General features: G+C 39.1%; 1 protein-coding gene across 1 annotated transcript in view; it reads right to left on the reverse strand.

Moving 5' to 3' along the window:
* The window catches only part of CSMD1 (CUB and Sushi multiple domains 1), a 2,034,615-nt gene that overhangs the window by 1,066,126 nt on the left and 945,803 nt on the right, over positions 1 to 22,686 (reverse strand). Inside the window, exon 4 of the mRNA XM_015144705.3 lies at positions 2,579 to 2,773. Within this exon, the coding sequence (XP_015000191.3) occupies positions 2,579 to 2,773 (195 nt within the window). The remainder of the gene's footprint in view (positions 1 to 2,578; positions 2,774 to 22,686) is intronic.

A 22,686-nucleotide genomic window follows, 5' to 3' on the forward strand; every position in this document is an offset into this window, starting at 1 on the left:
AACAAGGAGGTTTAATGGACATACAGTTCTATGTGGCTGGGGAAGCCTTACAATCATGGTGGAAGGCAAGGAGGACGAGGCCACGTCTCACATGCATAGCAGCAGGCAAAGTCAGCTTGTGCAGAGAAACTCCCATTTTTAAAACCATCAGATCTTGAGAGACTTATTTACTATCACAAGAACAGCACGGAAAGAACTGCCTCCATGATTCGATTACCTCCCAGTGGCTTCCTCCCACAACATGTGAGAATTGTGGGAGTTGCAATTCAAGATGAGATTTTGGTGGGGACACAGTGAAACCATATCATTTTGTTCCTGGCCCCACCCAAATCTCATGTCCTCACATTTCAAAACCAATCATGCCTTCCCAACAGTCCCCTAAAGTCTTAGCTTATTTCAGCATTAACTCAAAAGTCCACATTCTAAAGTCTTATCTGAGACAAGGCAAGTCCCTTCCTCCTATAAGCCTGTAAAATAAAATGCAAGCTAGTTACTTCCTAGACATAATGCTGGTACAGGAATTGGGTAAATACAGCCTTTCAAAAATGGGAGAAATTGGCCAAAACAAAGGGTCTATAGGCCCTGTGCAAGTACAAAACCCAGCAGGACAGTCAAATCTTAAAGCTCCAAAATGATTTCCTTTGACTTTGTGTCTCACTTTCAGGTCATGCTGATGTAAGAGGTGAGTTCCCACACCCTCGGGCAACTATGCCCCTGTGGCTTTGAAGAGTACAGCTTCCCTCCTGGCTGCTTTCATGGGCTGGCATTAAGTGTCTGCAGCTTTTCCAGGTACATGATGCAAAGTGTCAGTGGATCTACCATTCTGGCATCTAAAGGATGGTGGCCCTTTTCTCACAGCTCAACTAGGCAGTGCCCCAGTAGGGACTCCGTGGGGGAGCTCTGACCCAACATTTCCCTTCTGCACTGCCCTAGCAAAGGTTCTCCATGAGCCGCCCCCACCGCCCACCCTCCATAGCAAACTCCTATCTGGACATCCAGGAATTTCCATACATCTTCTGAAATCTAAGCAGAGGTTCCCAAACCCAAATTCTTGACTTCTACACATTTGCAGGCTCAACACCACGTGTAAGCTGCCAGGGCTTGAGGCTTACATCCTCTGAAGCCACAGCCTGATCTCTGTGTTGCTCCTTTCAGCCACAGCTGGAACAGCTAAGATGCAGGGCTCCAAGTCTCTAGGCTGTACACAGCATGGGGACCCTTGGTCTGGCCTGCAAAACCACTTTTTTCTCCTAGGCCTCCAGGCCTGTGATGGGAGGAGCTACTGTGAAGACCTCTGACATGCCCTGGAGACATTTTCCCCATTGTCTTGGGGATTAACATTTGGCTTCTCATTACTTATGCAAATTTCTACAGTTGGCTTGAATTTCTCCTTGGAAAATGGGATTTTCTTTTCTATCACATTGTCAGGTTGCAAAGTTCATGAACTTTTATGCTCTGCTTCCCTTATAAAACTGAATGCCTTTACATTCACCTCTTGAATGCTTTGCTGCTTAGAAATTTCTTCTGCCAGATACCCCAAATCATCTCTCTCAAGTTCAAAGTTCCACAGCTCTCTAGGGCAGGGGCAAAATGCTGCCAGTATCTTTGCTAAAACATAACAAGAGTCACCTGTGGCCCAGTTCCCAACAAGTTTCTTATCTCCATCTGAGACTACCTCAGCCTAGATTTCATTGTCCCTATCATTATCAGCATTTTGGTCAAAGTCATCCAACAAGTCTCTAGAGAGTTCCAAACTTTCCCACATTTTCCTGTCTTCTTCTGAGCCTTCCAAACTGTTCTAACCTCTGCCTATTATCCAGTTCCAAAGTTGCTTCCACATCTTTTGGTATCTTTTCAGGAGTACCCCACTCCTGGTACCAATCTACTGTATTAGTTCCTTTTCACACTGCTGATAAAGACATTCCTGAGCCTGGACAATTTACAAAAGAAAGAAGTTTAATAGACTAACAGTTCCAAGTGGCTGGGGAAGCCTCACAATCATAGCAGAAGGCAAGGAGGAACAAGTCATGTCTTACATGGATGGCAGCAGGCAAAGGGAAAGCTTGTGCAGGGGAACTCCTCTTTCTGAAACCATCAGATCTCATGAGACTTATTTGCTATGATGAGAATGGCACAGGAAACACCTGCTCCTGTGATTAAATTACCTTCCACGAGGTTCCTCCCACAACATGTGGGAATTGTGGGAGTTACAGTTCAAGATAAGATTTGGGTGAGGACACAACCAAACCATATCACAAGTCCTAAACTTGCTAATGACCTTATGTGGTCCAATCATGATTTCTTTCATATTATAACATGTAATATTATATATTATTATGACACATTACATGTTATTACTTACATACTAATAACATGTAATATTAAATATTACATGTTACATGTTATTTCTTACATAGTAATAACATGCAATATTGCTTTCAGGAGCAGAATGAGCTTACATAGTGAGAGTCATCCCAACATGTCATCTTTTCATTTAAGTGGAAACTTTTATAAAAGCAGCTCCAAAGCCATTGCCCTGCCCTGGAGTTTGCTCACCAGCCCCCTTGTAGCACTGTACCTCTGCAAAAGGGAGCTGGGAAGTCCCACGATGCACCATTTCCTGGGCTAACAATGCAGGTCAGGATGGCATGGCCTTCCAAGATGTAGCCAGAGAGGCAGCTGTATCGGATTTTGTCTCCTATGTTGAATCTCGTTCCGTGGAGAACACCTTTCAGGATTTCTCCAGGATTTCCACAAGTGTGGCTAGGTAAAACTATTGGAAAGAGAAAAGAAAGGAGAAAAAACAAGTTAAATTTTCTATGGAGAGCCACTTATAACACAAAACAGACACCATTTTTGAATTATTAAAATGAGAAAATCTCTAGTATCAGGAAAATATTAATTGTTCCTAAAAATTAAACTGAGAAAATGTCTTCTGGTTTTAGAATATCTGCAGTATAGCACTTTTATAAACATTATAAAGTGCAAATAAATGCATTTTGTTGAGAGGAAAATATAGTCCTGCTTTTATTCAGTGTTCCAGATAATGTCGAGATTATATTTTTGTAGTCATGAAATTCTACATACTCCTATAGTGAGCAACCAGATATCAGTGTCAGCAGCCAGACACAGTAGACTACAGAAATCTAAAACAGCAGTATCAGAAACACTGCAAGAGTGAATACTCATAACCCTATTTATTTTTATGCTTCCAGGACCGGTACGGTGTCTGTTACACATCATTACCCAATGCTCAATCAACATTTGATGGATAAGCAATTGAATTAAATAATAAATTAGAAATCTCATGCATTCATCCATCAATGCATAAAAAAGGGTTCCACTACTGTATTCCAGGCCCACAGCCAGGCTCTGTCAATTTATAGTGTCTGATTCAAAAGTAAGTTTCAGTGCTAAGTTTTGACAACACAAATACTGAATTCACTTGCATTTTGCAAACCAAGAATAAAAGTCAAAGCCTGTCAACCATCTGAATGGACACATCCTCTCAGCCAGGGTGATTCCAAGGTTAACCTGAAAAACTAGTTCGGGGAGCCAGACATGCCTCATTATACCCTCTTCCCTTTTGGAATTACGGATAGAAGAAGCTCCTTACTTCCGAAAAGAAACACAGGCGATCTTGTTTTCGGAAACCTGCCACCTGGAGGCTTTCTATGCATGATAAAAACATTGGTCTCTGCAACCCTTTATTCTAACCGAGACATTCCTTTCTATTGATTCCATGTCTTTAGACAATAACTTAACTCTTTCCATTAATTTCCAATATGAAAAAAGAAAAAAAACCCTGGCCGGGAACGGTGGCTCATGCCTGTCGTCCCAGCACTTTGGGAGGCCGAGGTAGACGGAGCAGATCATGAGGTCAGTAGATTAAGACCATCCTGGCTAACATGGTGAAACCCCGTCTTTACTAAACATACAAAAAAAAATAGCCGGGCATGGTGGCAGGTGCCTCTAGTCCCAGCTATTCGGGGAGCTGAGGCAGGAGAATGGCATGAACCTGGGAGACGGAGGTTGCAGTGAGCTGAGATCGCGCCACTGCACTCCAGCCTGGGTGACAGAGTGAGACTCTGTCTCAAAAAACAAAAACAAAAACAAACAAATAACCTTTGACTCTACCTATGACTTGGAAGCTCCCACTTCTAGTTGTCCTGCCTTTCCAGACCGAACTAATGTACGTCTTATGTGTATTGATTGATGTCTTATGTCTCCCTACAATGTATAAAACTAAGTTGTGGCTCAATCACCTTGGGCAGTTGTTCTCAGGACCTCCTGAGGGCTGTGTCATGGGCCATTGGCCACTCATATTTGACTCAGAATAAATCTTTTCAAACAATTTACAGAGTTTGACTCTTTTCATTGATGATTTCAATAATGGGGTATTGATTCTGTTCTTTTTGATCCTCTGACTTTTTCCTTGATATGATTCTCTGTCTAAATAAATCGACTTGAAACTCCATTCCATACTAATAGAACATGATTTTGAACTTAACTGGTGCACCATTCAGTTCAATGGATGAAATTCATCATTGTGGGCTATTGTCTCCGTATCTATGGTTTAAATTTAGTATGTCACCAGTAAATTAGCTGCTACTATTTATATTCAAATAAGCTATGAAACTTACTAGTGGGGAAATAAAAAGATTTCCAAATAAAAATATATTTCCAACTGAACAGAAACTATGTTATGTCCATATCCATTGTCTTTGCATTGGCATCAGGGTGTATTTTAATGTATTGGTATAATGCAGAACAATATTTTCTGTTTTATTAGTTTTTAAACTGAGAAACATAGAACTTTTTTAGAATGTGAGAAAGGAATCTCAGCTATTTCTAAAGTTATTTTTTATTTATCATGATATTACTTAAGTACAAACTGAGCTATGTAGAAATACTTAGGAAATAAATACCAGTGCTTAGATATTGAATATTATTGACATGCTTATGAAATCTCTATTTACATAAAGTTTTTTCAGTTCTAGTTTTTAAGAAATAATTTCTGAGAGCAGTCTACAAAAATCTGTTTAAAAACACAACAGAAAATTGTTCAATATTGTCTACAACCATTTTTGTTGTCTTTTTAAATAAGAAAATTCTGAATTTAATTCCACATTCACTATCCATAAAGCAAAAATCTGTGCTATTTATAGTATATTAAAAGTGACATTTATAAGGAACAAAAACTTTCCATTTTATCAGGGCAGCCCTTCAGCTTATGACCAGAATGCCGTGTCCATCAGCTGAGCCGAGAGCTCTTACGGTCAAAGACGCAGGCTGAATAGCCACCGTAAATGGGAAGAGTGAGAAACAGTGATAAAAAAAGGAAATGTGTGACAAAAAGATTTTTGATGTTTTTCTTTAATGTCCAGGAATATTTAAAATAAATCATCATGTCTTCTTAGGGTCATTATTATTTTTAACTGTTACTGCTAATTCTTCTTAGAAGGCACACATTTTCCAACAGAAGGTGTCTAGATAATTGTTCCCCAAAGACAAGGGTTATCAATGGAAATCCATCAAATAAGCCTGCTAAAGAGAACCACAATGACCAGTCATTGTCATGCATGGAAAATCCAAATGAACCACTCTGGAAATGGAACTTAGTCAGAGCGACTCTGCTATACATTTTTTCTGTTAAAAGAGCCTGAAATTATTTTTTTCAATTAACTTTGGTATGAATAATGTAAATGATTATCGTGTAGAAAGATCATTGGAACATTCTACAGTAATATATGGTTGTGAGTTGCCTGACGACAGCTCAATGATAGGCCTCATACACAACGTCGGTCCCAGGAGATGATGGCCTACTGATGTTGTAGCCATCACAATGTGGTAATGCCAGGTGCGACGCACATGTTTGTGGTGATGCCAGTGTGAACAAACCACCTGAGCTGCCAGTCATCCAAATGTATAGCACATATAATTAGGTTCACTACATATGCTTGATGATAATAATGAACAACTGTTGCTGGTTTTTGTATTTACTATACTATACTTTTTATCATTATTTCAGAGTGTGCTGCTTCTACTAAAAAAAAAAAAATAACGATTTAACTGTAAAACAACCATAGGCCCTTCAGGAAGGATTCCAGAAGGAAGCATTGTTATTCTAGGAGATGAAAGCTCCATACCTGTCCTTGCCCCGAAGACCTTCTGGTGCAACAAGACGTGAAGGTGGAGGAGATGACCCTGTGCAGGCCTAGGCTAGTGTGTGTGTGTCTTAATTTTTAATGAATACAGTTTAAAAAGTAAAAATGTATACATTTTAAATAGAGAAACTCTTATAGAATAACAATATAAATGTTTTGTACAACTGTGCAATATTTGTGTTTTCAGCTAGATATTATCACAGAAGAGTCAAATGCTTAAAAATGAAAAAGAAGTTTATGAAGTAAGGTTACACTAAGCTTACTTTATGATTAAAAAAGAAAAATGTGTTTTTACACATTTAGTATACTCTAAGTCTACAGTGTTTATGAAGTCTACAGTAGTACATGGTCCTGTCCTAGGCCTTCACATTCATGCCTCACTCATGCACTGACTCACCCAGAGCAACTTCCAGCCCCACAAGCTCTATTCCCGGTAAATGTCCTATACGAGTGTAACTTTTTAAATTTTTAATACTGTTTTATTATTGTATCTTTTCTATGCTTACAGACACATATACTTACTATTATGTTCCAGTTGCCTACAGTATTCAGTATAGCCACATGCTGTACAGGTCTGTACCCTAGGAGCACTAGGCTACACCATAATACATCCTAGGTGTGTAGCAGGCTGCAAAACTTGGGTTTGTGTAAGTGCACTCTGTGATGTTTGCACAGGGACAAAATCGCCTAAGGATGCATTTCTCGGAATGCATCCCTGCTGTTAAGTGACACATGACTGCGTGTAACATATCTCAAGATACTGTTGTTACGGTCAAGTCTCACACTTTATTATCTACAGTATATTTAGTAAATTTAAAGAGAACTGGAGCCCTCCAAAATTTTTACCATTGTACTGTGCAATGGTATTTTCCAGCAGTGTAGAAATGTACTGACTTACATATTTTTGAAGGGAAAATATCATTATTGAATACAAGAGTCTCCCCAAAGTTTCTGAAAAGAAATATTTGTAAACACCCATGTCTTCAAACTTCCAACAGACAGCTACTCCCATAAAATTGAATATGAAAACTATTTATTACGTTCAATTTCATCAATTTAGGAAAGGTATTTTTCATCGGGAAAAATTAAGGCAGATGTTAGAAGTAGCAGATGTCAAAGAAAAAACTAGACATCAATGGAGAGCATGCCTGTTCTTTTGATGAAATTGCATTTCCCATTGTATCTGACGTAAATGATCCTTTTCCAGGTGCCGTTGCAGGCTTTTATTTTACAGCAGGCCCTCAAATAGCACTGTTGTCATCACCACTATTTCATTACAACATGGATGAGAAAAATAAATAGATTCCTGACCAGGGTCACTGTCTGTTCTTTCCATGTCTGCATGAGGTATGTCTAGTTTCCTCCGTATCCCAAAGATGTGCATGTTTGCATGTTAGGTTCATTGGCACGTGTCCTGAGTCCCTGTCTGTGTGTGTGTGTGTGTGTGTGTGTGTGTGTGTGTTTGTGACCCTGCCATGGTAGGGTACCCTATCCAGGGCTGGTGCCCACCTGGCACCCTGAGCTGCTGAGACAACTCTGGCCACCCACAACCCAAAACTCAAATAATTGGATAAACTATTTTACTTGTTTTTATTAATCTTTCTTAAATGAATGTATAGCTCACATCTATGTCAGTGTTCAATGTTAGAAGTGTTTTGATCTTTAATATTTAGAATTTTGGTCATGTTTCGCACGGCGAGTAATATGCCATAGGAACTTTACTTTTGTTTATATCAATTAGCCTGTGGGAAAATTGGTTTTGTCATATGTTGTTTTTGTTAGAGCCACATTTTCCCAGAACCTACTGAGTACATGAAGTGAGCATTTGCTGTAACAGCAACGGCCATCAGCTCCAGCAACAGCCCAGTGGCGTTACAGAGGATAAAGAGGACGTCTACTTCTGGGGCATCTTTGACCACTTTAACGGTTTGCTTCTTTCTCTTGTCTACAGATTTTTGTCTTTAACATCTCGACACTTAATTATAAAAGAATTTGAAAAACACACATCAGACACAGTCTTTGCAAGCTGCTCTTTTTCAATTGACAAGGATTGTAATGGAAAGGAGAACGGCCTTTAGGTCTCTTCTTTTACATTTATCAGTTCTGCTTATTTACTGAAAATGTTTTCCCATCAGTATTTATTTTACAGGGGAAGGTGTCAAGATTGAATGAGATAACAGGTTTCCAAATATCTGTTCTTTATATGACTCTATCAGATTTTATTGTAAACAGCCGTTAATAGTTCTGAGGGCCTTGAATCATTCCAGGTTGGAATTGAATCTTTTTATCTTTGTATATAAATATTAATATATTATAAAGTAGATCATATATTTTCCTATACATATATACAATAACTAAAATTCACATAGCTCATCAGCTTAGTGGGAATAGGAAAAAAAGTTTTTCAAAATTCAGCTGAACAAAATGTTATTTTAGAAGCAATGAATCAATAAATAATGTATAATTTTAGTCACTTTATTTCCATACTTGGCAAAAAGTGTAAATAAGTATCAGAGGCTTAAAATTAATTTAAGGATTTTGGAAGCAAAATAACTTAGGAAATGGAAAAAAATGATTAAATCTACCATTTAAGGTTTAAAGGAATTTGTGTTGGTGACACAAAGTTATAAACTTATGATTTAGGAATTGGGGGTTTTCATCTTCAACGAATTTTCTTTTTAAGAAGTTTTGTAAAAATTTTAATGGGAACAATGTGAACAAATAAATAGAAATAATTAAAAATAAATTAGAATATTTTCTTCTAGTTGCAAACACTAACAAATGCAACATGGACATAGTATTATAAATCTATCAGCAATTTTACTAATGAAATCAAAAAGCTTACAAATTGTAAAATATTGATGGAATTGTTGATAGGTCTATGCAAAGATTTAAGACACAGACACAAAAATTACCAAAATATGATAATTCAGTGGTTGAGAAAAACTAATTTAAAAGCAAGTAAATTCAACCCAATGTCATTTCTGCCAATTTCATTTTAACTAAATTTTTAACCAATTTGCCTGAAGATTATGCATGTCCCTTTATGACTCCCACAAGTAATAAATACACATGAAGAATTTAGTAAATACTGAGTTGACATAAACTCTACTTTTAGTTCTCTGTATTTCCCGAGCCATTTGCACTCTTTCCCATAGATGCTTCAAGAAAGCAACACTTATTTAGGTGATGGGAATTCTGCGCCCAACGCAGACATTTGGTAATGTGAAGGGATTTCTTGAAAGAGTTCTGGAAACATTTCTTTCCTCTCATGGCAGGTTTCCATCAGACCTCATGAAGCCAAGTTTGCACACCAGGGCTCGAAACTTGAAACATAGGCTGCCATTCTAAATATGCACATGAAAATTCTCTCCGTAACACTCAATTTGGCAAATACATATGGTCACAATTCAGTGACTTAATTGGGCTATCATGTCAAACCTTTAACCCAGCTGTTTCAATAATTAAGTGGATGTCATATTAAATATCTTCCCACAAGAAAAGTGAAAGTACGATACTACAATAAAATACAACATTAATATTCATTACTACATGAGACAAGGCTATCAAAAAGAAGTTTGAAATTCATCAAAGGAACGGCAGCATTTTTAACAGCATGTGTACAATCAGTGAACTTTCATTTGGAATCTGGGTCCCTTAGGGTTCCTGTCCATTTCTTTACACTTTGCCTGTCTAGTAGTCTACTGATAGCTTAAGGCAATATAACTCCAAATTCCTTCATGATGTGCACTTCCTATGTAAACCAACGACATCAGATGTGTTTGCTTTGGACTATTTGCTGCTAAAAGTTCTTCACCCCACTCTCTCTCCTGGCTTTGGGAAGGATTAGAAAAATCGGGTTATATAATTTTCAGGATCACATTAAAAAATCAGATTTTCAAATCTTGTAACCTGACATTGCTTCTCTTTACTGGCTCTCTGAATGCGGGCCAATCTGTAAAAGGAGAAGGTGCTGAGGAAGCATTTATGACAAAAGCAATGAGGACCTCCCAGGAGGTGGCAGTCACTGAATGCCTTCTATTTTCAAAAAGTCTCATTCTCCGGGATGAGGAATGACCGTGAAAGAGAAGGACCTCATAGAAAGCATTACTATGGGAAGTAATAGGAATTGACTGAGAAGAACTCAATGAGGAAGTGGGTTGTAAATATACTTACAGGTGGGAAAGGGCAAGATCTGGCCAAATAAGAAAGGAAAGATAAATTGATATGGGGGAAGTCGTTGTAGCAAGAATTTATATAAAAGTATACGGCACAGTGAGTTAGTCATCAGACCTGGCATGAGATAGATTTGGGTTTCTGCTCCAGAAACTGATTTTGTAACGTTGGACAAATTACTTAGACCTTAGTTTCCATATCTTAAAAAGGGGAATGAAAAGTAAAACTTACTCGTGGGTTTATTACAGAAAATTGTAAAAAGATATCACAAAACGTCAGGGCACTTGGCACAGGTTAAGCGTTCTATACATGTCAGGGCTTTTAAGTTGATTTTCCCAACTCTAAAGCACCATGCAAATGTTAGGGAAATAATACAATTTTCATAGTATACAGAGATTTTAACACATCCCAATTTCAGAAACAATATTTGTAAAGGGTATCAGAGTCAAGGCTATTATTAAAATGCTAGCATAGTTGTAATGGAAGTAAAGGAGAAGGACATCCTAATTTTTCACTTAGCAATATTAAGTCTACTTCATTATTTCTGCCTTAAAACTGGAAATACTTGTACAACACATACTATGTGCTAGACACTGTTCTAAGTAGTTTGTATATATTAAGAGTGTATATGAGTAAGTACTATTATTATGCCCATTTTAAACAAACAAAAAGCATGCTGCAGGGAGATCAAGTCACTTCCATGACACATAACTGCTAAGAATTGGTGGTAGAGCTTGCATATGATGGATTCAGAATCTGTACTTTCAAGCATGACAAAAAGCTCTTTCATATGAAAATGTGGCTCACATCAAAAGAGATGATGATCAGGCATCATTTGATCTACAGTGTTCACAATGGAGCTTTGTTATAATAACAGGGATATATGGATTGGGGAGACTTACGATGTTTTCTTAGGTAGAACTGAGGGCACAACCATAACATAGTTTTAAAAAAATGTTTCAAGCTCTCCAGGCAAATTCATATAACAGCAGAAACACTGCAGGAGAGACTGCAGCAAGGTCAGAAACTAGGTAAGCAACTAGTTGGCAAATGGATTTGAAACCTATGGACTGGATGTTCAAAAGATTTTGAATAGCACGTGAAAGACATTAGAAGCTCTTGACAATTGAGAAAATAAAAATGTTGTTGCAAAATGATTTTGACTATGTAAACGACTTTTGAGAAGCATCATGTGTATTTACTAGTGTGAATTATGAAATTATCTTATAGTGTTACATTTTGACCTCACTAGTTAATCCTCATGTGGTCCTATATTTTCTTTTTTTCTTTTTCTTTTTTTTTTTTTTTTTCCTGAGGTGGAGTATTGCTCTGTCACCCAGGCTGGAGTGCAGTGACTCGATCTTGGCTCACTGCAAGCTCCGCCTCCCAGGTTCACGCCATTCTCCTGCCTCAGCCTCCCGAGTAGCTGGGACTACAGGCACCCACCACCATGCCTGGCTAATTTTTGTATTTTTAGTAGAGACGGGGTTTCACCATGTTAGCCAGGATGGTTTCGATCTCCTGACCTCGTGATCCGCCCACCTCGGCCTCCCAAAGTGCTGGGATTACAGGCGTGAGCCACCGCGCCTGGCCGGGCCTTTGCCATTTTAAACGCTAGAAGAATTAAACCATATACAAATTTTCGCAAAACTATGACAAGAATTGTTAAATGCAAATCAAGCTTACTACTAAGAAAGAAGCAACATCTTTCGTGTTTCAACCTACATTCGGCCTTAAAAAGTAGTGTCTGTAAGGATCAAACTGTTCCAAAAATACTCAACCAAACCCCAGTGAAAGAATGTTCAAGAGTATTTATGAGAATACAAAAATATTCAGCACCTGTCAAAGTGAGATTCACCGTGTCTGGCATCCAGTCAAAAAGTACTAAGCATGCAAAAAAGTAAGAAGATGTCCATAATAAGAAGAAAACTCAATAAATGAACAATGAGCCAGAAATAAAACAGAATTTTGAATCAGTGAACACCAACATTAAAACTGTTATCAGAATTGTATGCCCTGTTCTCAATCAGCTGATAACGGAACATGTTGAGACATGGAAAATGTAAAAAAAAAAAAAAAAAAAAAAAAAAGGAAAGAAAAAAAAAAAGACCCAGATTGAACATCTAGAGTTAAAACCATGTAAGATTCAAAACCCAATGGATGTTATAAGGTAGAATAGATATAGCAGAAGGTAACATTAATGAACATGTAGAGATAGCAAGATAAAGTATTTAAAATGAAACATAAAAGAAAAAAAAAAGATTTCCAAACAAAATCAAAACAAAACTAAGAGCACAGAGAATCAATGAACTTTGGGACCTCTCTGAGCAGACCTATGTGTGTAATTAAAGTCACCAAAGGTAAGGAACACAAAGAGGGACAGAAAAAAAAAAAAAAAAAGAAAAGAGAAAGAAAACCAATTACCTCAAAACTTCAAAATTTACTAAAACAGTGAAATCATAAATACAAAAAGTTCAGTAAGTGCAAAATGCAAAGAACATGAAGAGCACGATATCACACATGTCAAAATCAAGTTGCCTAACTACAGCAATGAAGAAAAAATCTTTAAAGCATCCATAGTAGCGGGGGTAGGGGTAAGGTTCTGTGTAGAGACACAAAGATAAAGGTACCAGGCAATGCATCTTCAGAAAGAATGAAATCAAGGAGAGACTGAGCAACTTTTAGAACGTACCGAAATAAAAAATAAGCAAAACAACTGTCAATCTAATAAACTCACACAGCAAAAATATTTTGCAAAATCACAGGGTAGAGAAACAAGTTCAGACATGTGAAAACTGAAAGTCCATCACTAGCAGGCCCATACCACAAGGAATATTAAAATAAGTCATTCCAGCTGAAGGAAATAGTGTAGTAAGGAACGCCAAGCACCAGGAATGATACCTGTATGGGGAATTACACAGTATGTTTTATTTTAAAAATCTGTTTAAAAGATTATTAGCTGTTTAAAGCCAAATAATATATATTTTGGGTTTCTAACATGTAGAAGTGGCAGAAATGACCGAAATACCACAGAGGCTGGGTAAGAAGAAAGGAGAGTATATTGCTGTATCTTTGCTACACAATAGGTGAAGTGGTACAACATATATGTGTGTGTGTGTATGTATATATATGTATATATATGTGTATATGTATATATATGCATATACATATACACACACATTTATGAGAATGAGAATCATTTATGAGAATACAAAAATATTCAGCACCTGTCAAAGTGAGATTCACAGTGTCTGGCATCCAATCAAAAAGTACTAAGCATGCAAAAAAGTAAGAAGAGGTCCATAATAAGAAGAAAACTCATAATGCAAAAAAGTAAGAAGATGTCCATAATAAGAAGAAAACTTTTTTGTGTGTGTATATACACACACACACACACACACACATATATGTTGTACCACTTCATATATATATATATATATATATATATATATATATATATATATATATATATATATATATGCGCAGACCAGGCACAGTGGCTCATGCCTGTAATCGCAGCACTTTGGGAGGCCGAGGCAGGCAGATTATGAGTTCAGGAACTCAAGACCAGTCTGGCCAACATAGCCAAAACCCATCTCTACTAAATATGGGGGGGGGGGGGGAAATTAGCTAGGTGTGGTGACCAGCACCTGGAGTCCCAGCTACTTGGGAGGTTGAGGCAGGAGAATCGCTTGAACCTGGGAGGCAGAGGTTGCAGTAAGCCGAAATTGCACCACTGCACTTCCAGCCTGGGTGACACAGCAAGACTCTGTCTAAAAAAACAAAATAAAACAAAACAAACAAAAAAGCAGCAGTATAACATCACAGTAGATTATGGTAGAGTACCATAAAGTCTAAAGTCACCCCTAAAACAGCAAAGACAAATGTTACACCTATTAAACTAGCACAGGAGATAAAACAAATCACAAAAAGTACCCAATCCAACAAAAGGAAAACATAAAAAGAAGGGGAAAAAAGAAAATGAATGACAAATATGAAGCAAACTGCAAGGTGGTAAAATTAAACACAGTCTTACCAATAAACACAGGAAGCATAGATGACACGAACCTCACAGTTACAAGGTGGACATCATGATACTGGATGAAAAATACAACCAGTGTTATGCTGTCTTCAGGAAAAAGTATTTTAAATATAAATAGACAAACAGATAACAGTAAGATAATGAGAAAAGACAAATAGCTTTATGTGTGCCGCTGGCCGGCCGCCTTGAGGGGGAAATGAATGTAGAATAGCCAAACTGGAATCTCAAAAGACCGAATGCATTTTTTAATTCTAGGAGTGGCGGCTCCTGGGTGAAACTATACATTTATTTCAGTGTTCTGAATTACAGATTCAATTACCTTAAAATAAGGTTTATTACCAATAGATACTATTGATACTTTGCTGAGCTTCTGTTTCAAATGCTGGACCGCTTTATATATGGTGTTTCAAAACTTACATGTCTCCAAATGAGGCATCATTATTCCAGTTTCACATATAAAGATGATGAGACCCAGAGAGGCTAAGCAACTCAGTTAAGATGACAGAGATAAACCTGCATCTGTATAGACCTATGATATTTCCACGACTTACTGTCGCAATTGTGTTGATATAATTGAAATGCTTTTAAATGCAACTGTAAAGTTAGAAAGAAATAATTTTGGCAGAGTTTAATTTTTTAAAAAAGGCTGAATAATTAGGAGACCAGGTTTCCTGTCTTTTCTTGCCCACTGCTTGTCTCTGTGATATTATTTGATATTATACTTTCTGGCTCACATCTTCTCATCTTAACAGTAAGAAAGAAGACGAGAGGTGGGGTGGACTCATTCATTCTAAAAGTTGAGGAATCTGCACAATAACTGCTGTTTCAAATACATGTAACTTCTCTTATTTTCTCATACTTCCTTATTGCAAATTAAAAAATATAAAATTGGCAAAGGAAAAACAGAGAAATCATCTCTGAAAATTAATGCAAAATTTAAAAATAAGACAGAATGCAATTCTGTTTACCATTTACTTATTAGAACCTTGTCTTAATAAGCTCAAGGCAATCTCAGTCTACTTTCTGTCATTCCAAGCTCTAAAATTCTTTACCATAAAAGATGCTTAACTCAATCTAACTGGAGGGTCACATCTCAGGGGCCAGCAACCCCTCCAGAGGGAGGGAGAAGAATCAGGAGCATCAGGACACTTCATTCCATCTTTGATTCCACCATGGCAGAGCTCGATCACTGGAAGGATAATTAAATCCAGGTCTCATTTTCTTCTCTTGTGCAATGAGAAGAGCCATAGTAGGTTCCCAGGGAAGCTGACTGGGAGGGCATGTCTGCGTAATCATAACTGGGACAGGAAGGAAGCGGGACTGGGCAGAGAGAGAAGATGACCTGCAGTCAGTCAAGGCCTCAGCCAGTCCTGCAAGGAGCTCTCCTTTTGGAGATGTGTATTGCTCCTTCAGTGCTGTCTACACTGGAGTGAGAGGCCAGAGCCTTCTAGTCCAGAACACGCCAGCTCCAACATGGAGGCTCCTGCCTGGCCGCATACCACCCTGGGCATGTACTACCCTGGCTGCGTATCACCCTGGATGCGTACCACCCTGGACGCATACCACCCTGGACGTGTACCACCCTGGCTGCGTATCACCCTGGCTGCGTACCACCCTGGACGTGTACCACCTGGCTGCGTATCACCCTGGCTGCGTACCACCCTGGACGCGTACCACCTGGCTGCGTACCACCCTAGACGCGTACCACCTGGCTGCGTATCACCCTGGCTGCGTACCACCCTGGCTGCGTACCACCCTGGACGCGTACCACCCTGCTGCGTATCACCCTGGACGCGTACCACCCTGGCTGCGTATTACCCTGGACGCGTACCACCCTGGACGTGTACCACCCTGGCTGCGTATCACCCTGGCTGCGTACCACCCTGGACGCGTACCACCCTGCTGCGTATCACCCTGGACGCGTACCACCCTGGCTGCGTATTACCCTGGACGCGTACCACCCTGGACGCGTACCACCCTGGACGCGTACCACCCTGGACGCGTACCACCCTGGACGCGTACCACCCTGGCTGCGTACCACCCTGGCTGCGTACCACCCTGGACGCGTACCACCCTGGACGCGTACCACCCTGGACGCGTACCACCCTGGATGCGTACCACCCTGGCTGCGTATCACCCTGGCTGCGTACCACCCTGGACGCGTACCACCCTGGACGTGTACCACCCTGGCTGCGTATCACCCTGGCTGCGTACCCCCTGGACGCGTACCACCCTGGCTGCGTACCACCCTGGACGTGTACCACCCTGCTGCGTATCACCCTGGACGCGTACCACCCTGGACGTGTACCACCTGGCTGCGTATCACCCTGGACGTGTACCTCCCTGGATGTATACCAGCCTGGCTGCATACCACCCTGGACGTGTACCGCCCTGGACGCGTATCACCCTAGCTGCATATTACCCTGGGCACGTACCACCCTGGCTGCGTATTACCCTGGACATGTACCACCCTGGCTGCATATTACCCTGGACGCGTACCACCCTGGCTGCATATTGCCCTGGATGCGTACCACCCTGGCTGCATATCACTCTGGACGCGTACCACTCTGGATGCGTACCACCTTGGGTGTGTACCACCCTGGCCACCTACCACCCTGGCTGCGTACCAGCCTGGCCACCAACAATCCCGGCTGCGTACAACCCTGAATGCATAGCACCCTGGACATGTACCACCCTGGGCTTGTACAACCCTGGGCATGTACCAACCTGGCCACATAGCATCCTAGCCATGTAGCACCCTGGGGCATACCATCCTGGGTGTGAACCACCCTGGGCTTGTACCATGCTGGGGACTGTACCACCCTGGACTTCGCAGCCCTCAGGCCCAGATTGACTTCACCCATGAGAACTTAAATTTAAAAAAATGTCCCCATGGCATCTGAGAGTAATTATACTCAACATCTTGCTCACGGAGGTGTTTCTACTTCCTGTGTTTTGTTTTTTTTTTATTTTTTTATTTTTTGAGACGGAGTCTCACTCTGTCGCCCAGGCTGGAGTGAGCGGCGCCATTTTGGCTCACTGCAAGCTCCGCCTCCCGGGTTCCCGCCATTCTCCTGCCTCAGCCTCCCGAGTAGCTGGGACTACAGGCGCCGCCATCACGGCCGGCTAGTTTTTTGTATTTTTCAGTAGAGATGGGGTTTCACCGTGTTAGCCAGGATGGTCTCCATCTCCTGACCTCGTGATCCGCCCCCTTCGGCCTCCCAAAGCGCTGGGATTACAGGCTTGAGCCACCGCGCCCGGCCCTTCCTGTGTTATAGTTACAATGTTACACCTGAACCTTCCAAGTTTACAAAGCTGGTTTACAGGAAAGTCATGCACCCCAGGTGTGGTGAGGAGGCCACAGACGGGGCAGGGGGAGACACTGAGCATGGCAGTCACCACCTGTGCCCTCCCATCTGCAGCTGCCACGCAGTGGTGGGATGGGGCACTGGGTGGTGGGGGGCTCATCTCTGAGGAACCCACCATGTGGGCAGCATTTGTCCTGTTAATGAGTTCAGGAGCAGAAGTGAGACGAAGCCTCTCATTTCTTCCCACATACACTAACGGAATCCTATCCTTGTAAGGTTAGGCAGGTGAAAGGAACCTCAGTTGTGTATGCTATGAGCAGATGAACCATTTCAAGGACGCTGTCATTTAAAACAGTGCCGCATTACCAATCATCAATGACAAGTGGCCACAGCAGTAGAAATGACCGCTGAGAGCACTGGAAGAGCCACTGGTGCTGGGGTCAGAACCCTGTGCCGAGCTCGGGGCAGACCAGATCCAGGGACATCATGGGACCCCGTGGGCAGCAGATGCCGTTACAGCTCAGACACAGGATGTGCAATGCTTTAGAATGAAAGAAACTCAAGAATATTCCTGCTATTCTCTGCAACACAGAAAAGGGGAAATTAGCTTGAGGAGGTGGATTGTAGGAGAAATAATTTTAAGTAGAGAACCTAACAGTCAAAGCAGTAACCATAAGTTTCAAAGACTAAAATAAAACATGTGAACACAAGCGAACTATGAAACACAAAGACTAAATTACATACATTAAACCTATTTCCAGACATTGTGAGACATGACTTCTCAGCGTCTTCATCATCCCCTTTTTCTTTCAGACTCTGGGCACTGCATTCTTTTTTTTAAATTAGGATTTTTACGTCTATGCTCATGAACACACACAGGTATTATACATTTTCTGGAAAAAGTACATCTAAGTCATTCAAATCAAAGTATATTAGATTCCTGTAAAGTGGATATAATTCAAAATAATGGTTCTACAATTGTATTTAAATATGAAATGTAGGATTTATGCAGATTAGATTTTAAAACCAGTTCTTCCAATTTATATATATATTATATAACATATAATGTATTATATATCTCCTATATATTTTATAACATATAATGTATTTTATATCATATATTATATATAGCATATTATATCGTATAATATATATTACATATAGCATAATATATAATATATATAGCACATGTATTACATATAGCATAATATATTATATATAACAATATAATATATATAACAATATAATGTATATAATATATAATATATTATGCTATATGTAATACATATTATGCTATATATAGTATATATTATAACATATATAATAGATATATGTATTATAAATTTATATACATAATTTATGTGTATGTGTGCATGTGTGTATAGAAAATAATAAAATCATTTTAACAATGTAAAGGTCCTGTGGCATTATCTTTTAGTTCTAATTAATGAATTCTTGGTTGTTTCTCAGTCTAACTTCAGTTATTTCTCTTCTTTGTCCTGGAAGTTAGCTTCTAAAAAGTCTCAATGTTACGATTATAAACAGTTTAATTTACTAGGCATTGGTATATTACAAATCCATGATTTTCATATTCATTCAAACCTAAATGTGATTTCTGTTATTGAATTCACATAAATAGCTCAAGCTTCATGAAAAGAGCCTTTTGGAAATAATAAAGCATGTTTTTGTTGTTGCTGTTGCCTTACATGTCATGTATTCAACTCTGTACATAGTATAACTGTGGGCTTCCAAGTATTTTCCTTTAGTTTCTGAAGACCTACTGTTGATTGTTGTGTCTTGATAATTCCATCATAAAACATCATAACAAAGAACAAGTGTGCAGATAGGATATACACCGTGAAGTTTTATTTCCATTTGATTTTAAAAGGATGTAAATATTATTTAAAGGACTTCATAATTTAAACCTTTTTTTGTTTCCCCCGTGACACACACACATGTTGTAATTAATGTTCAGCCTGGGGAGCAAGTGAACTAACAATTATTGAACTCTAAGTGCTAGGCACTTCATGTGTTACTTCCCTGAATTCTTCCAGGAGCCCCACAGAGAATGTGACAATGAGGCCATCTAAAAATGGGCAGAGAGAGGCTTATGGCCTAGATGGAAACTGAATCCTAACTCCACCTTTGTCTCAGATCTCATGCTCTTTTCTTTCCAGAGCCCTCCCTGATGCATTACTTAGGGTTGTGACATAGAGGGAACTGCTGGAGTCCAAGTGAATACAGAATTAAATGTGGTCTTTAAAAATGGTCTCTATGGTATTGAAGCTCAACTGGAAACTGTGGCTGAAGCCAGAGCAGCCTGCGACAGTGTTCCGGTGACTTTGACCTATCTGACCTGCTTTGGGCCAGCTGCTCTGCAGTAACTCATTTGTGTTTCAGTCTGACTCTAGTGTTTATCAAAGTTCTCTAAGTGCTCGGCATGTGCATTTTGGAGTGGGAGGGAGAAAGGAAGGAGAGAGACAAAGTGGAATGTTCTGAACACAAAATGATCTTCTACCGAAAGCCCTTGAGAATAGTCCTGTCCATGGAACAGGAACAATCTTGGAAGCTCAGGAAATATTGTGGAAAACATAAACTGAAATGGAAATGGCATTTTTCCCAGGGAATTCTTAAGAATCATTATAGCTAACTCAGATTAAAAGTAGCATGAATACAAGGAAGGCAACATTGTGACATGTCATTCATTCATTCAACAAATATTTATAGAATGCAAATTATGTTGAATATTTATTGAATGCATATGTGTGGAATATTTTTCCAGTCACTAGGAATACAATATCGCCCTCAGTGAGTATGTCTGGGGCATGCAGAGGGAAGAAAGACAATAAAAAAATAAATACAATTTGTAATAGGTCAGCTGATTTTAAATGCTAGGGAGAAAAATAAATCAAGAGAAAATTATATTTTTTGACAGGAATTGGTAGGGAATGCAATTTTACATTAGGTGGTCAGGAAGCAGCTTGCTAAGAAAGTGACATTGAAAAAAAATATATGAGGTAGAGGATCAGCTCTAATTAACAATATTTACATCACTGAGCATTTAGTTTGATTTTACATAGTATTATAAAAATTAGGATTGTTTTCCCAAAAATATAATATCATGTTGAGTCCTTAGGCCTTGTTTCTTCTCATCCTGACAGCTTTATCTCTTTGTATGAGAGATCAAAGCCTTTGGACCACTAAAAGGACACGTAGCATTCCTTCTTTTCCAAATATTTTATACATTCCTAATTGATAGGTATTTCAGAGAAGAGCCACACTGACTTCTGAACACACTTGCCAAAGGTGGAAACAATGTATGCAGTCAGACTTTGTTTCGGTTCTTGTTACTGCATGGATGTTTTCATATTGAATAACCTACAGTTCTTTGTTATTAGTCACTGAGATTAGAATGAAAAGTGATACTTAAACATTTTTACACTAATTACGAACATAAGATTGACCTGGTTACACAAAGAGGGGAGTCTTTCATTTATTCAATAACTTATTTTAATTACACTCTTAATAACAACAGCTAACACAGACAGTGCTTCCTAGGCGAAGCACTGTGTACGTATTTCAATTTATGAACATGGACCCTCCTGTTTTCCCAACAAGATTCTGCAGTAGCTACTATTATCCCCATTTTAAAGATGAACAAACTGAGGCAGAAAAGTTAAGGAACGTCCCTCAGGTTATAAACCAAGTAAAGGGGGGAGCCAGGATTTGACCTGAGGTTGTGTAGCTCCAGAGTTTGTATACAAACAGCACACACCAAACAGGTAATTCTTAAATAATTTCTGGGTGTCAATCTGACTTCTGACCACAGAGGGGAGTGTGATTGGATCAATGTCCTTCCTTCCAGACACATTTGTGTGCATTTATTAATACATACAAGCATATCTATAGAACTATATAAAATGCAGAGCTGTGTATATCTGTGTTAATGTTATTATACAGCATATGTAGTCACAAGCTTTATTCACTCAACAATACACCTTAGAAGCCTATGTCCAGTACAGATAGATCAAGCTCATTTTTATAGCTGCTACATACAAAAATAGTCTATTTCCCAATTTTTTCCAATTTCAAATGCTGCAAATATTTCTACTATAAATCCATCCTATAAATGTGTATGAATTTCTCTAGGGCTGATACAAAGAGGTGATGTTTATAATCACCTTTTCAAGATTCACCACCCATCTCAACAACTCTCAAAACAGTCCTTTCATGGTAAGGAATTAATTGGCTCCATTTTTTTTCTATCCTGCTCTCTCTATATTCTTTTATTTTTATGGCTAGTCTTTCTTATTCCTCTATTGAACTTTAATTGTAACATCAAAGACTGTGTTAAGTGTTGCCTATTTCTCTATCTACTCTGATACTATAGATGGACTTCTCAACTTTTGTATCACTGCTGTATGAGATAATTACTTGCTGTGGAGACTGTCTGGCTGTTGGACATTTTGCCACATCTCTGGCCTCTATCCACTAGATGCCACAGCACTCCAAGCTCCTTGAGCTCTAACAATCAAAAATCTCTGCAGACATTGCCAAATGTCATCTCAGGAGAAAAATTACCCCCAGCTCAAAAAGCTGCTGCCTGCAAGATGTCACCCAGTCCCTGGCATTCAAATACCATGCATATTTGAATCCCCTTTTTAAATAAGATTTGAATCTACACTTTGGTCTCTAGTGCCAACCTCTTACCTGACTTCTAGATTTTTATACCCAACTACTACCTGTTCTGTCTTTTTTATTTAGGGTTTTGTATTTCATTGGTCTGTAAGTTGCATAAAATAGCATTGTAATTACTAAGCAACAAGCATAGGTATAGATATTTTTATGAATTCTTAATAAATTTTTAAATTTAGAATATTTTAAAAATTTGTTTTGAGGTTTAAAAATAGTAGAGAATCTCCATAAATACCACAGCCAGTTTTCCTTCCTATTAGCATCTTAGCTTTGTAGGGAACTTTCTTACAATCAGGGG

This window comes from Macaca mulatta, chromosome 8, assembly GCF_049350105.2.
Source record: "Macaca mulatta isolate MMU2019108-1 chromosome 8, T2T-MMU8v2.0, whole genome shotgun sequence".
Lineage (NCBI taxonomy): Eukaryota > Metazoa > Chordata > Mammalia > Primates > Cercopithecidae > Macaca > Macaca mulatta.